The sequence below is a fragment of the Nothobranchius furzeri genome, chromosome 13 (genome assembly GCF_043380555.1).
Source record: "Nothobranchius furzeri strain GRZ-AD chromosome 13, NfurGRZ-RIMD1, whole genome shotgun sequence".
In the NCBI taxonomy this organism is placed as follows: Eukaryota; Metazoa; Chordata; class Actinopteri; order Cyprinodontiformes; family Nothobranchiidae; genus Nothobranchius; species Nothobranchius furzeri.
The window spans coordinates 38,496,336-38,509,729 of NC_091753.1; the positions used below are offsets into that span (position 1 = coordinate 38,496,336).

General features: G+C 41.1%; 1 protein-coding gene across 4 annotated transcripts in view; it reads right to left on the reverse strand.

Annotated features, from left to right (window-relative positions):
- grik4 (glutamate receptor, ionotropic, kainate 4) overlaps positions 1-13,394 on the reverse strand; it is a 352,270-nt gene that overhangs the window by 41,188 nt on the left and 297,688 nt on the right. For all 4 annotated transcript variants that reach the window (XR_011516047.1, XR_011516045.1, XR_011516046.1 and 1 more), the window contains exon 12: positions 6,509-6,616. Coding sequence is in view for 1 of the 4 variants with exons in the window: in XM_054742697.2 (XP_054598672.1) it covers positions 6,509-6,616 (108 nt within the window). In the remaining 3 variants the exon portion in view is untranslated. The remainder of the gene's footprint in view (positions 1-6,508; positions 6,617-13,394) is intronic.

Here is a 13,394-nt window from a genome sequence, read left to right on the forward strand (position 1 = left end):
TTGAATGGTGTGTGTGTGTGTGTGTGTGTGTGTGTGTGTGTGTGTGTGTGTGTGTGTGTGTGTGTGTGTGTGTGTGAGAAATGCTAAAATTTTCTGTATTCATAACATATGATATTTATAATTGAGAGGCTCAGTATGATGCAGTGAGAACAAGTCATATTGCACAATCTCGTTGTTCTTTGGTGCAGACCAGGTTAAGTACAGACTAATAAAACCTGTCCAGGAAACATCAATCACAGCAGTAAAACTCAACTGTAATAAATAAAACGAGACGATTTTTCTGTCTGTTATCAAGCCAACATGGTTTGCTTTCTGCTGGGGTTGAATATTGAAGCCAGGCTCAGGTGTATCCTGTTTCCACTGATCATCCTTCAGAGGTTTCTGCAGCTTTCGGAGTCCACTTGTTGTGGATTCAGCTGATGGCAGGATTTGTACAGACACTGACCTGTTTATTGTATAGCATTCATTCTGCTTAAATGCTGCTGCATTTTATACAATGGGATTATCAAAAATGAATTCTATGTTTATAATCAACTTTAAACATTATCCTACCATCAGAATAAAAGCCCTCATGTCAGATTTACAGCAACAAGCTAATGGACACAGAGAGTAGTGTAATGTCCAGTAATGGTCCGTTTTTAAGTACAGTTTGACCCTTCAATATCTGGTCAAAATGGAGACATGAGGCTGCATGTGTTTCCTTTAATCTGCCTGCCTTCATCCCATCAGCCGGAGTTCAGAGCCTCTCTGCAGCTCTGAACACATGATAACGTATTGTCAACAGTGATGTTCTCTCCTCAAGGCCTCAAGCTTCCCTTATCGCCCTACAGGATTCTTCATGCCTCTGAATAAAGTGAACACTCACAGCTCGGATTAGTCGCTTACTCAAAGAATGAATTCTTAAATATAATGTGAACATTTAAAACTTGTAAGTTAAATAATAATTAAATAAATGTTTGTTTATTGTCACTTATAATACTTATAATATAAATGAAATGCTTTCATTAATCTGTGCTTGAATGACTGAAGTTTGAAATGAATGTTATGTTATGATTACATTGATTGATATATGGATCAGTAATGATGATATGACAAGGTCATCACCATTTACACTCACACAAGGACAAGTTAAAGTTAAGTCAAACGCATGACACATTAATATTTCTTTACCCCAGATCAGAGCATCCGGTACCTGAAAGAAGGTGTGTGTTTCTGAGATTCTTGGTAAGATTCCACAACATGTCAACCTCCGGTTGGCCACACAAATCATAACACGAGAACATTAAAACAGGATCACTCTGGTGATTCAGCAGTTCACTCCAGTTCCAGCTCTCATCATTCAGCATTCAGTTCTAGAGGAAGCTACGGAAACTGCCGTTCATGGCGAAGTCTCTAACTAAGAAGCAGCCTTTGACACGCCGTCAAGGTTGTTGCAAAGCTGACACAGCAAACACTTCCTGCAGAACAAAGCTGATTTTGTTCCGACTCCTTGAGAGTCTAGACGCAAACGGTTCCATCCAGCCTGTGTGCCTGGCGACATCTCTGGAAGAGGGTCTCCGAAGGGTGAGGTAGAACACAGTGTGATTCGCGTCTGATGCTTTCTGATAAGAACCAACTTCATAGCTTAACGCAAACCAAATTATTTTACACCCAGAACTCAGCTTTCCTAGAAACGGAAGTTCTGATAACATCGCATTCACGCATAGGCACCACACATCCCATCCACTCCATCCAGATTCATCCATCACAGTAAATATTAGTTAACTTGCCATGTTTAATTGTTTGGGAAATAAATTCTTACTTTTACAAACCTGACTCTTTCCTTGAATCATAACAAAGTGTTTACAATCCCTGAATAAAACAAAGAACCCTAGAATCTTCTGATTAAAGACACAAGACCAAGCAGGTTGATATTCTATATTTATATAGAGTATCACAGCTTATTGGTCATAAGTAGAGGTAATATATTAAGCTCTTAAAGCACTCAATTTACCAACTCCTACAGTAGCAAAACTAAGATATGTGAGAAAAAAAAACAGAATGCCGTTTCCACGTGACAACACACTGACCAATGAGGAGACAGAACATGAGAAAGAGGGATGGATGCAGCTGTGTAGGCTTATCAAAGAAAGGGTCACCCCCCTGAATGGGGCAGTAGGTTGATCCCGCTCAACAGGTTGAGCGGGTTGTCCAGTAATCGGAAGGTTGCAGGTTCGATCCCGGCTCTGGTCAGAGAATTCTGCTGTTGTGTCCTTGGGCAAGACACTTAACCCACCTTGCCTGCTGGTGGTGGTCGGAGGGACCGGTGGCGCCTGTGCTCGGCAGCCTCGCCTCTGTCAGTGCGCCCCAGGGCAGCTGTGGCTACATTGTAGCTCATCACCATCAGTGTGTGAATGTGTGTGTGTGAATGGATGAATGATACACTTAGTGTAAAGCGCTTTGGAGTCCTTACTCTGAGAGGCGCTATACAAGTGCGGGTCATTTATCATTATCATCATTTGATGCCTGCTACATTGGTTACCAAGGTGACTTAGTCAACAAACATGCTCTTTGAGGTATCGGCAAATGACTGTATCAGTGCTAAAACTCTATGGAGAAAATCCCCGCATCACTCTTTCTTCTATCTCTATTTTTTCTTACAGGCTGCATTTTCTAAAGATGTTTTTGTCATAAATCATTAATTTTGGACTAATGACAGTAATTTCCACTACCATAAATTCTAGTAACATTTGTCATTTTGATATCTATCTATCTATCTATCTATCTATCTATCTATCTATCTATCTATCTATCTATCTATCTATCTATCTATCTATCTATCTATCTATCTATCTATCTATCTATCTATCTATCTATCTATCTATCTATCTATCTATCTATCTATCTATCTATCTATCTATCTATCTATCTATCTATCTATCTATCTATCTATCTATCTATCTATCTATCTATCTATCTATCTATCTATCTATCTATCTATCTATCTATCTATCTATCTATCTATCTATCTATCTATCTATCTATCTATCTATCTATCTATCTATCTATCTATCTATCTATCTATCTATCTATCTATCTATCTATCTATCTATCTATCTATCTATCTATCTATCTATCATCTATCTATCTATCTATCTATCTATCTATCTATCTATCTATCTATCTATCTATCTATCTATTATCTATCTATCTATCTATCTATCTATCTATCTATCTATCTATCTATCTATCTATCTATCTATCTATCTATCTATCTATCCATCTATCTATCTATCTATCTATCTATCTATCTATCTATCTATCTATCTATCTATCTATCTATCTATCTATCTATCTATCTATCTATCTATCTATCTATCTATCTATCTATCTATCTATCTATCTATCTATCTATCTATCTATCTATCTATCTATCTATCTATCTATCTATCTATCTATCTATCTATCTATCTATCTATCTATCTATCTATCTATCTATATCTGTCTGTCTATATATGTGTGTGTGTGTGTGTGTGTGTGTGTGTGTGTGTGTGTGTGTGTGTGTGTGTGTGTGTGTGTGTGTGCATAAATCAGTCTGAATGTAGAGCTATAGTTGTATTCCATTTTTTAAATGTTCATAAAACATTTACTAGCTGCCCTGTTGCTGTTTGATCACTTCGTTGTTACAAAGATTAAGAACACAGAAATTCACACAACTGTAAGGAATGAGAAAATCCAGCTATTAATTATTATGTTTGATGTTTACATGCAAACTGTTTCCTCATCTGCCTTGTGTTAGAGCAAAAATGTAGTGCTTTTCAAAGTGTTATTAATCTTAAATTCACAAAGATATTAAACATTTATTAGGTCTTGTGGGTTTGCCTCAGCCTCAAAGATAAAGTGATGAGCTCTGAGCCACTGAGTCAGAGGTGGGTTGGTTGCCTCTGCTCTACTCCCTCTGAGCAGAGACTCCTCCACTGGGAGGATACCCCAGTGAAAACCCAGATGGAATCGTCCAGGCGAGGAGTGTAAGACCACCTGGGTCATGTCTGGGTTTCCCACCTTGGACCCGTTTACCTCAACCTTGAATAGCTGGAGATTTTAACACATGAATGCACAATACTAGGATTTTTCATTCCTTTTGACACTGATATGTACGTTTTTCAGTTAAAAAAGCTCCTTGCCATTTAAAGTTGATCTGCAAACTTTCTGAAAGTAAAATTAGAAACACTTTCACTAAAAGATTAATTCCAGTAAAAAACAGAATAAAAAATAAGCACATAAACGAGAAAAGTTTATTATGAAGCCCTGTCATCCATGAAAGTAAAAATCATGAAGAAAAACTTCACCCAGGTTATTTTGCACTAGGGAGCCAAATAGAAATAAAACCATTAGTCTAAAGCTATGAAGTGGTGCAGACTTTAAAAGCAGCGTCTTATTCCCGCGCCACAAGAAGTCTGTTTGCACACTGATAACTTTAGTTAAAGACCAACATTTTATACTTGAACAAAACACACACAGGTGCTCTGGAAGGCGTTAAGTCTCACACACACACCACAGTGGAGTTCCTGCTTTATAGCCCTCTGGGTGTTTGAGATGTCGACACACAACTCCTCTCTCTTTTCTCAGCAGTCTCCTTATCATTAAACACGCTCTCCAGAGCAGCAGGACGGCAGCTGGGACGCCATCCTGCAGCCTTGTTTGTGTCTAACTCTTCCTATTAAATATGTCAGGTCATTAGAAAATAAGCTGAGTCACTGGTTGAGCTTTATAAAGCTACTGCAGAATAATAATATTAAACAGGAAGAAGATCTTTGGAAACTGCTGACAGATCTTGTGTTTGCATGTACAAATTTATGTTCACACGCCTCAGTGGCTCAGAACCGAACGTCAAAAATCTGCCTGAGTGTCGACTTTTATCATCCGGGTTCTGAAGTTTTACCAATAAATATGTGAGTGGATAAGAAAGTAATCAGGAACCCGAGGGAATCTGGGAGGAAAGCGTTTAAAAGTAGATGATAACTCTTACAGGTGGGACTTGTTTCAGACGTTATAGGAACAAAAATAAATCAACTGGGGTTAAAAATGAGAAATTTCACACTTAAGGAGCAGACAAAGACAGGCGTCAATGCAGGTGAAGCTCAGCTAAAACAAGCAATAACACAGGGGTCAAAGTTCAATGAAAGCTGAGGTTAACATGTTTAACTGAGGGAAAGTGAAATGAACCTTCAAGGCTGATAAACGTGGAACTCAAACTTTAACACACATAGAACACAAAACCGTTACATAATTAAAACCCAGTCTAAATAATTGAATCTCCCAGTAACAAAGACCAGTGTTTTCTCCTCCATGGATCCAGAGCCTGAAGGTGTGAAGATCTGAGATCTAAACGGTTCCTGCAACAAACTGAATCAGCGGCTCGGCAGCGTTCTGTCTTTTCCCCCGGAGCTGTTAGAGAATCTGAGGTGAGAAGATGACAGTCCGCTGGTGATGGAACAAAACGGCTCCGTAATTCAGACAGACACACACACACACACACACACACACACACACACACACACACACACACACACACACACACACACACACACACACACACACACATCCCTGCAGGCTGCTGCTGCAGGTAAGAAATTCTTATGGAGGCCTTCAGCTGAGGCTCGTCTGCCGCCAACAAGCAAAGATAACAGTGACACAGCAATCAGACGGTGATGAACGAGCTGCGATCGGAGCTGAAAATTGCTCCTTGGTGGCTTCTGAAGTTTGGTCCAGAGAATATAAATCCAGATGAAATCAGAGCTCTGTGAACTCCCAAATCTTTTATTTACTCTCCTGATGTTGGGAAAATATCGTCTCATTTGTAATCAGATTAACAAAGGACACACACACACACACACACACACACACACACACACACACACACACACACACACACACACACACACACACACACACACACACACACACACACACACACACACACACACACACACACACACATTAAGTGAAAGGAGGCTAGATCCAGTCAGAGGGAAACAATTATTAATCTTTGATTTATCACCAATGAAGATTTAAAATGTAACTTCCTTTGGATCTTAAAGCAATAGTTCATCATTTTAAAGTCTGGAGTTTATTTCCATTAGTATAAATAAGTATAAACTCACACTTAAAGTATTCACCCAGCTACAAACTGTCTCTTTTAGCAGCAGCACTGACGTTGGTCAGAAAGAAGTGTTTCTAATGGGGCTGAAAATGACTGACGTGGTGAATCATTAGCTGCTGCTGACACAACGTGATGTGCTCTCATCAAATACTCTCAGTGAAACAATAGTGAGCATCAAGCCCTCTGATGCCAAGAAGATGGATTTGGACGTGAAACAACAAAACGAGTGTTTTAAATGCAAATGATCTGTTGACAGCAGAAAGTCGACCACGTGTAGATTAAACTGAGACTTATACAAATAAAAAGTGTGTGTGTGTGTGTGTGTGTGTGTGTGTGTGTGTGTGTGTGTGTGTGTGCTGATCTTACCAGTATCGTAGTAATAGTAAGAGTCGTGTTGAAGAGCGTCTCCGTCACATTGATAGATGGAAGAGTTGTCTCCATGGACAGACCGTCTTCAGAGTGCCACAGGCCGATCTGCAAAGTGACACAAACTAAAGACCATCAGTCACTACGTCCATCAGCTGGAAGAGACCAACACAAACAATCAGAGTTTCATTTTCTCTCTCGTCTCTAATGGAGGACCAGAGTGACCTTCAGACGGAGCTGTGGACAGGTCACCAGGATGTGAGAAGAGGTGACAGCAGAGCTCAGTGAGACTGAAGAAAGAAACAAAACCAACACAAAAGTCTCCTCAGGAGCAAACTGAGTGTTCAAGCAGCAGAATGCATTCATTAAACTAATTACCCACAATCCTGTGGTGCAGAAACACACTCAGCTTTAACTGGAACTAGACACCTCCACCCCCTGCGATGGACTGGCTCTCTGTCCAGGATGTACCCCGCCTGATTGCCTGTTGACCCCCCCCCCCCACCGTGACCCTGCGTGGACGAAGCGGGGTCAGAAAATGGATGGATAAACACCTCCACCTCCTGGTGTCTCATCACATCTTATGTAAATCTTCTCATTGACAAATCAATCCTAAATGCTGTAAACATTTGGTCAGCTGGCTTTAATCAGGTTTCTTTCATGCACCGATTCCTAAAATCTGATAATTCTTCTGACACTTTAAATCTTTAATAATTGTTTTCATCTTGAATGATTCAAGTGAATTTTAACAGATGTAACCAGGGCTTAATTTGAGCCGGATCTTGCCGGAACAAGATCCGGGAACAATCTTATTTTGAAAGGACCGTTCCGGCAACTGTCTGCTAGGATCTGGCAACTCATGCGACAAACTGGAAGCCCTCAACACACCCAGGGCGAGACCGAAACGATCTTGGTTCTACTGATATTACATTAACTATGTGGACTCTCGGGATTATTTAGAGCTGAGAGGCGCAAAGCTCTGATCGTTGACGCGCTCCAGACAGATGCGTCCTGAGCACGGCCACAGTAACATTCTCAAAGTGTCGCCACCTCAAAACAAATTTAACACCCGATCGTCAATGTCGGCCCAAATCCTGTCATGCTTTCTGTCTTTTATTTGTGCCTGATGTGTTTCGCTGCTGCGGTGCAGAGCGCATCACCTATTTCGTCCTCTGGTGACTTCACCTCACCGGTGCGGTCAGCGCGCACTCCGCTATTTTTGCGGTCGGTAGATCTTTTCGAACTGCAGTTCAAAGGTAATTCATAAGGTGCACAAATATGACGGCAGGTAGCAGTTTTTCTTTAGGGATGAGAGGAGATGCAGGTAGATAATAAACAGACAGGACAGAAAATAGTCACATAAAAAACAAGCTCCTTTCTGTACCTGGTGGTTGCAACAGACACCATTGAAGGTAATCAGAAGTGAGGAACAGAAAATGAAATAATTATTTTAATGTTTAGATCAGCAGGAACTTTGAGAGGCTGCAGGTGCATCAATAGGTTTGCGACTGCTGCTCTTTAAATAAGATTATAGTTCCCGGATCTTGTTCCGGCAAGATCCGGCTCAAATTAAGCCCCGCGTTTCTCCCAATTACCAGTCCGCCACTGAAGAGATGTGTGTTAACTTAGAAAATGTGGGCGCAATTTTAATTACCTGTCAAACCCCGCCAATCAGGGTAAGTTTAGGTAACCCAATCAGGGTGATTTAACTGAAGTCGACCAGACAGGATTCAGTGACTCAGGTTTTATTAAACTTCCTTTGAGAGTTTTTGATCAAAAATATCCTGCCTTCCATTTCCTCTGCTGCACTTGTTGTGCAATAACAGCACCTTGCTCCCACAAACAGACTCCGGCTACCAAACCCTCCCCAAACACATTTCACTCTCTGCTACTGATTGCTTCAAGAGACAGAGAGGGAGAAAATGTGAGCTCACGTCAGCTCGACCAAAGAGGGGACCGGTGAAATCTGCTGCTCAGCAATCAGTGAACACAATCAGCTTCCTGAGCCTGTGGAGGTGGTGGGAGTCTGGGAGTCTTTAGCTCGGCTGGACTCAGCAGGTGTCTGAGCGGGGGGGGGGGGGGGGGGGGGGGGGGACGGAGAGGCTAATGGGATGAAGTGGTGGCACCACGACTCCAGCTGAAGATGAGCGGGTGAAGAGACAGAGTGATGAGGAGGCTGAGAGAGGAAGAGGAAGATGTTTTCTAGTTAAACTGAATGAATGGAATCAATAAACAACAAAACACAAATCAGATGAGAAAATTAAAACATACATTTTAAATCAATTCAAAAGAACGAAGTCTAAAATTTCTCTAATAAAATTGGAGCAACAATCAGGGAGCAGCAGTCTAACATAAGAAGCAATCTACTTTAATTTAACGTTCATTTTCTTTCAGTCACACTAAGTAATAATTGCATAAATGTGTTATGAAGGATGTGTCAGTGATCACACTGGCTTTGTTAAAGCAACAACATCAAACCCCTATTTCCCTAGTTGGGATGCTTTCCCCGCGACCCGGACCTGGATAAGCGGAGGAAGACGACGGCGACAACATCAAACCTTCCTTTAAAAACCTCCTAAAACATCCTGAGAGTTAATCTGACTCCTGCTTTTATCATAAAGAAAGGAAGCTGCACATTTCTACACAACAAACCTCCAACTGCGTCAACGCCGACGTGTCTCTGACACCAGCAGCTGATGCTGAAGGGGAGGAGGGTGGAGGTGAGTTTGTTCCAGCTTCATTATAGTGATTCTTCATTGGGCTGAACCAGAGCCTCTGATGACGCCTGCAGACGTGAACATCACTGAGTGCATTTTCTCATGGAAATGTTTGTATCAACCAGATTTTATCTCTCAGTGCTTTTGTCATCAGGAGCTGATTTAAGACTTTTGGTCACTGAGCAGATGGTTTTTAAGAATGATCATTTTGGTTAATATTCAGAATAAAAACTCAGCTGAGCGTTAAAAACCAGTTTTAAAACCACTAAAGGAAACATTATGGATGGAAACATCAGTGTGCGCTCAAAAAACAGCTAGAAATTGTTTTGAGATGACATTCATCACTGAGATGTGTAAAAACAATTTTAGGAGGAAAGCTGGTGAGATGATATAAAAGCTTAAGTTAAATATCTAGAAACTGATCAAATGTTGATTTTATTCCAAAAATAAACATTTTTAATGCTGGATGAGACTTTAAATGGTCTTTTTCAACAAATCGACTGAGTCTGATTTGACCTGCTTGTCACAATCTGCCCCTGCCCGCCTGACTGTGTTCCTCTCCTGCCATGATTACCCTTATTGTTCTCACCTGTCCCTCGTTTACCTGTCCATGTTTCCCTAATTAGCCCTCTGTATTTAAACCACCTGTTTTGCCCCTGTCCTTTGTCAGTTCATTGTTGTTGCTGGTGTTCCTGTTCATCCCATCCTGCCATTAAACCATTTTTACTTTTACTGAAGCCTGCATTTTTCCTCCTGCTCAGCTCAACCACACATGGTCCATCATCTCCACCTCCTACACCGCGACACTGCTGAGGGTTTCTGAGACAAGATGCTTCAAGACTGAAAGAGATCACTCTGCAGCAGTTTGTGTATAAAAAATAGAAAATGTATTTCATTATTCTATTGCAGTGTTAATAAATTGGTATTTTCAAAAGAGTATCAACAAATGATTACTGTGCCAGACTCTAGACAGGTGATTTACAGAATCTGGTCTCCTGAGAAACAGGAAGGAAAATCAGGTTAATAAGAAAGAAACGAGATGCAGCAGAAAAAGATGAGAAAAGAAGAAAGATGAAGGGGAATGCGAGGGACTTACTGAGTAGGTGTGGTGAGGCTGCAAATAGAAAATCAATGGCAGACTGAGAAGAGCAGCGAGCTGAGGGAGGCAGAACATGAGGTGGAGAGAACAGAAGCAGCAGCTGGCAGAGGAGTGATGGGTCAGGTGGAGGCAAAATAGGAGAGAGAGAGAGACGACATGTGGAAACAACGTTCCCTGTGAGGGATTACCTGGGTTCATTCAGCGTCTGAAATTACAGCAGGAGGAAAAGATTAGAGCGGCGGATCACTGAAGCGTTAGGATTGGCTTATTTCTCTGTCAGAAAAAAGTTGTGCCCAATAGGGTGTAGCGAGCCCGCTATGACAGACACATCCATCACACATGAGAGAAGAAAGGGCCACCATCATGGAGCATGATGTCACGCAGCCCACTTATACTGAAGCTGAGGCGTTCAGGTGTCACCAGAACACAAATTAGTTTGTCGAGGCAGAAATGAACAACTTTCTGCTCACATGATGCAGCTGAAAATCCTCCAGAGTTCCTCCTCTAACATTTTACTGTTTCAGTCGTGATGTTCAGTAGATTTAGTTTTTAATCATCAGTGAGTTATAACCAAACAGCAAATGAGCAGAGGAAATGTAGCTGTAGTTTTATTTAGACCTTTCAGTGCGACTCGCCATGAGCTCTTTGTTCAAGTATGCTGTGGATTCTCATTAAAAGGCAAACTTTTTATTTTCCCATTGCTCTGCTGTGACTCATTATCAGCTGGAACAATCAGGGCGACGCTGCAGGAAGATTTCAGGGCATAAAGAGACCCAGGTGGGGGTGTAGGTGGATCAGACATACTACTGACTCTTCTGCTGCCAAATGTTCAAAAGGAGATTCAGATGACGCCACTTCAGTTGCTGATCGAGAGTTTTTTGATTTCTTTAAGAAAATTCACTTCTGTTTCATTTAAAAAATCTGTTGTTTCAGAACAAGCTGCCTATTTTATCTCATCCTGCTGATTGATTCTAAAGCTAGTCAGCATGCTCGTCTTTTTCAAATGAATAAAAACATTATTAGGCTAATAGCCAGAATCAGACACAAGTTCTGAGTTTTTCAGCTTGCAAAATGAAACTTTCAAAGCAGTGCTGCAAATTCTGCTACAATCCTGTAGACGCGACTTCATGTAATGGATGCTCCGGCAGCCCCAGTCCCCGCTCGTCCTGGAACCAGTAGGATGGATGCTTCAAATGTCTTCATCCATAGGAAATGCAGAATATTATTGTTTTCGTATTCACTATCATTTCAACCAGTCTAGTAGAGTTTCTACTTGTTAATTTGTGGAGTGTTGATGCCCTGCAATGAAACTGACCTAAAAAACACAATTAAGAGAATAATCAGGTTAGGTCTACTAAGTTTCTTATTTATTTTTTTATTCCTGTAACTACTGGTTCATCACTTATCGTGCTGTAGGAGGATGCTTTTGTCAAGAATTAGCTAAGCCACTGGGCCTGAGTTCTGTCTGTAACAGTATTTAGGTGGGTGGTTGGAATCAGAGCAGTATTTACAGACTTATAATGGATTCCCACGAGAACTTTACCTAGTAACAACATGATTTATGCTGCGCACTAAATCTGTCAGGATGTTTAGTTATAATTTAGCATGTAGAAAGTGATCATTATAAACTGAAATCCAGGATCCAACATGTAAAGAACAAATCGAGAACGTAGAATCTAGGAGAGCAACGCTGATGAAAGGCAGTAATCTGTTCAGCCTCAGGCATCAAACATAGAAGCCCAGGTGCAGAGATGTCAAGTGTTGGTTTAGTTCAGTAATGTAGGTTATTAATTACAAACACTCACTGCAGTGTGTGTGTGTGTGTGTGTGTGTGTGTGTGTGTGTGTGTGTGTGTGTGTGTGTGTGTGTGATTTGGAGAAAAAGCAGCAGTTTTCACACTCTGCGCTGTCTTTGTGATTAAAGCACCATGCTGCTTTGTTGCTTTTTGACCTGGAACAACTTAACCTGACATACTTTCTGATAAACCCAAACAAACCAGGTCACAGAACACTCTGACACAACTCCATGGAATACTTTTTTTCATTTATACAAATCCTTCTGGATGTAGTGAGTGTTTTGGCATTTTGCTTTACAAAAAAACTTGCATCCTCCAACAAAAACTGGTGCACTTTTTCAAAAAATCCTTTCAAATCCATCAAAACAAACAAACAAACAAAAATCTACGGAATGATGAATATTACTGATAAACTCATTTCCTGTTATCACTGATCAAATTGTCACGACATGATGCTATTTAGTTAAAACCTTCCTAAGTTAGATTGCGTTCCTGGGAAATATGCTACAAAAACAATAAAATATCTACAGAACTTGTGTTTATCTGCTCGGCTCAGCAGGTGGAGCTGAATCTTTATGAGTACCCAGTGTATCCTGCACATGGACACACAGATCTCAGTCTTCAGTGTAAATAATAGCGTGGCAGAAAAGTTATGCAGCATAAATATTTAGTTTATGCCGATGCACAGCTGTAACATGTTTGATCTTTTATTGGTCTTAAATGGATCCTGCTCCCCCCAAATTCCACTACCTCCGCTCCGCTGCGCTCCGCTCCGGCACGAACGCCGGAGCAAAATCGGTCCCGTTCTAGTCAATCAGAGCTATTCCACTACTGCGGCCGTGCTCCGGCAGTGCGGCGCCGTGCGCCGCCCTCTGTTCCGGCGTCCGGCAAAATAGAATCGATTCTATTTTTGCCGGACGCCGGAGCACCTCCGCTGTAAATGGACAGAAATCACAACCACCCAACAGGAAAAGGAGCAAGCACAACTTCTGTTTTTCACAATAAATTGATAAACAAAAGGCGTTTTTTGTTTCATATGCACAGGTTTAACAACCTTTAACAACTATCAATGGCGGCTGAACTTTAAATGCACAAAAGTAAGCCATAAATACAGTTTCCACTATCAAAGTAGTCACACTTTGTTGATCCAAACACTGCTGATCTCTCTATACAAATGATGGGCAGATTAAACAGTTCATGCCGATGCTTCTCCCACACAACGGGTGTTTGGATCTAACTTCCGCGTTTATTGCTCGGACTGTATCGCAAGATCTC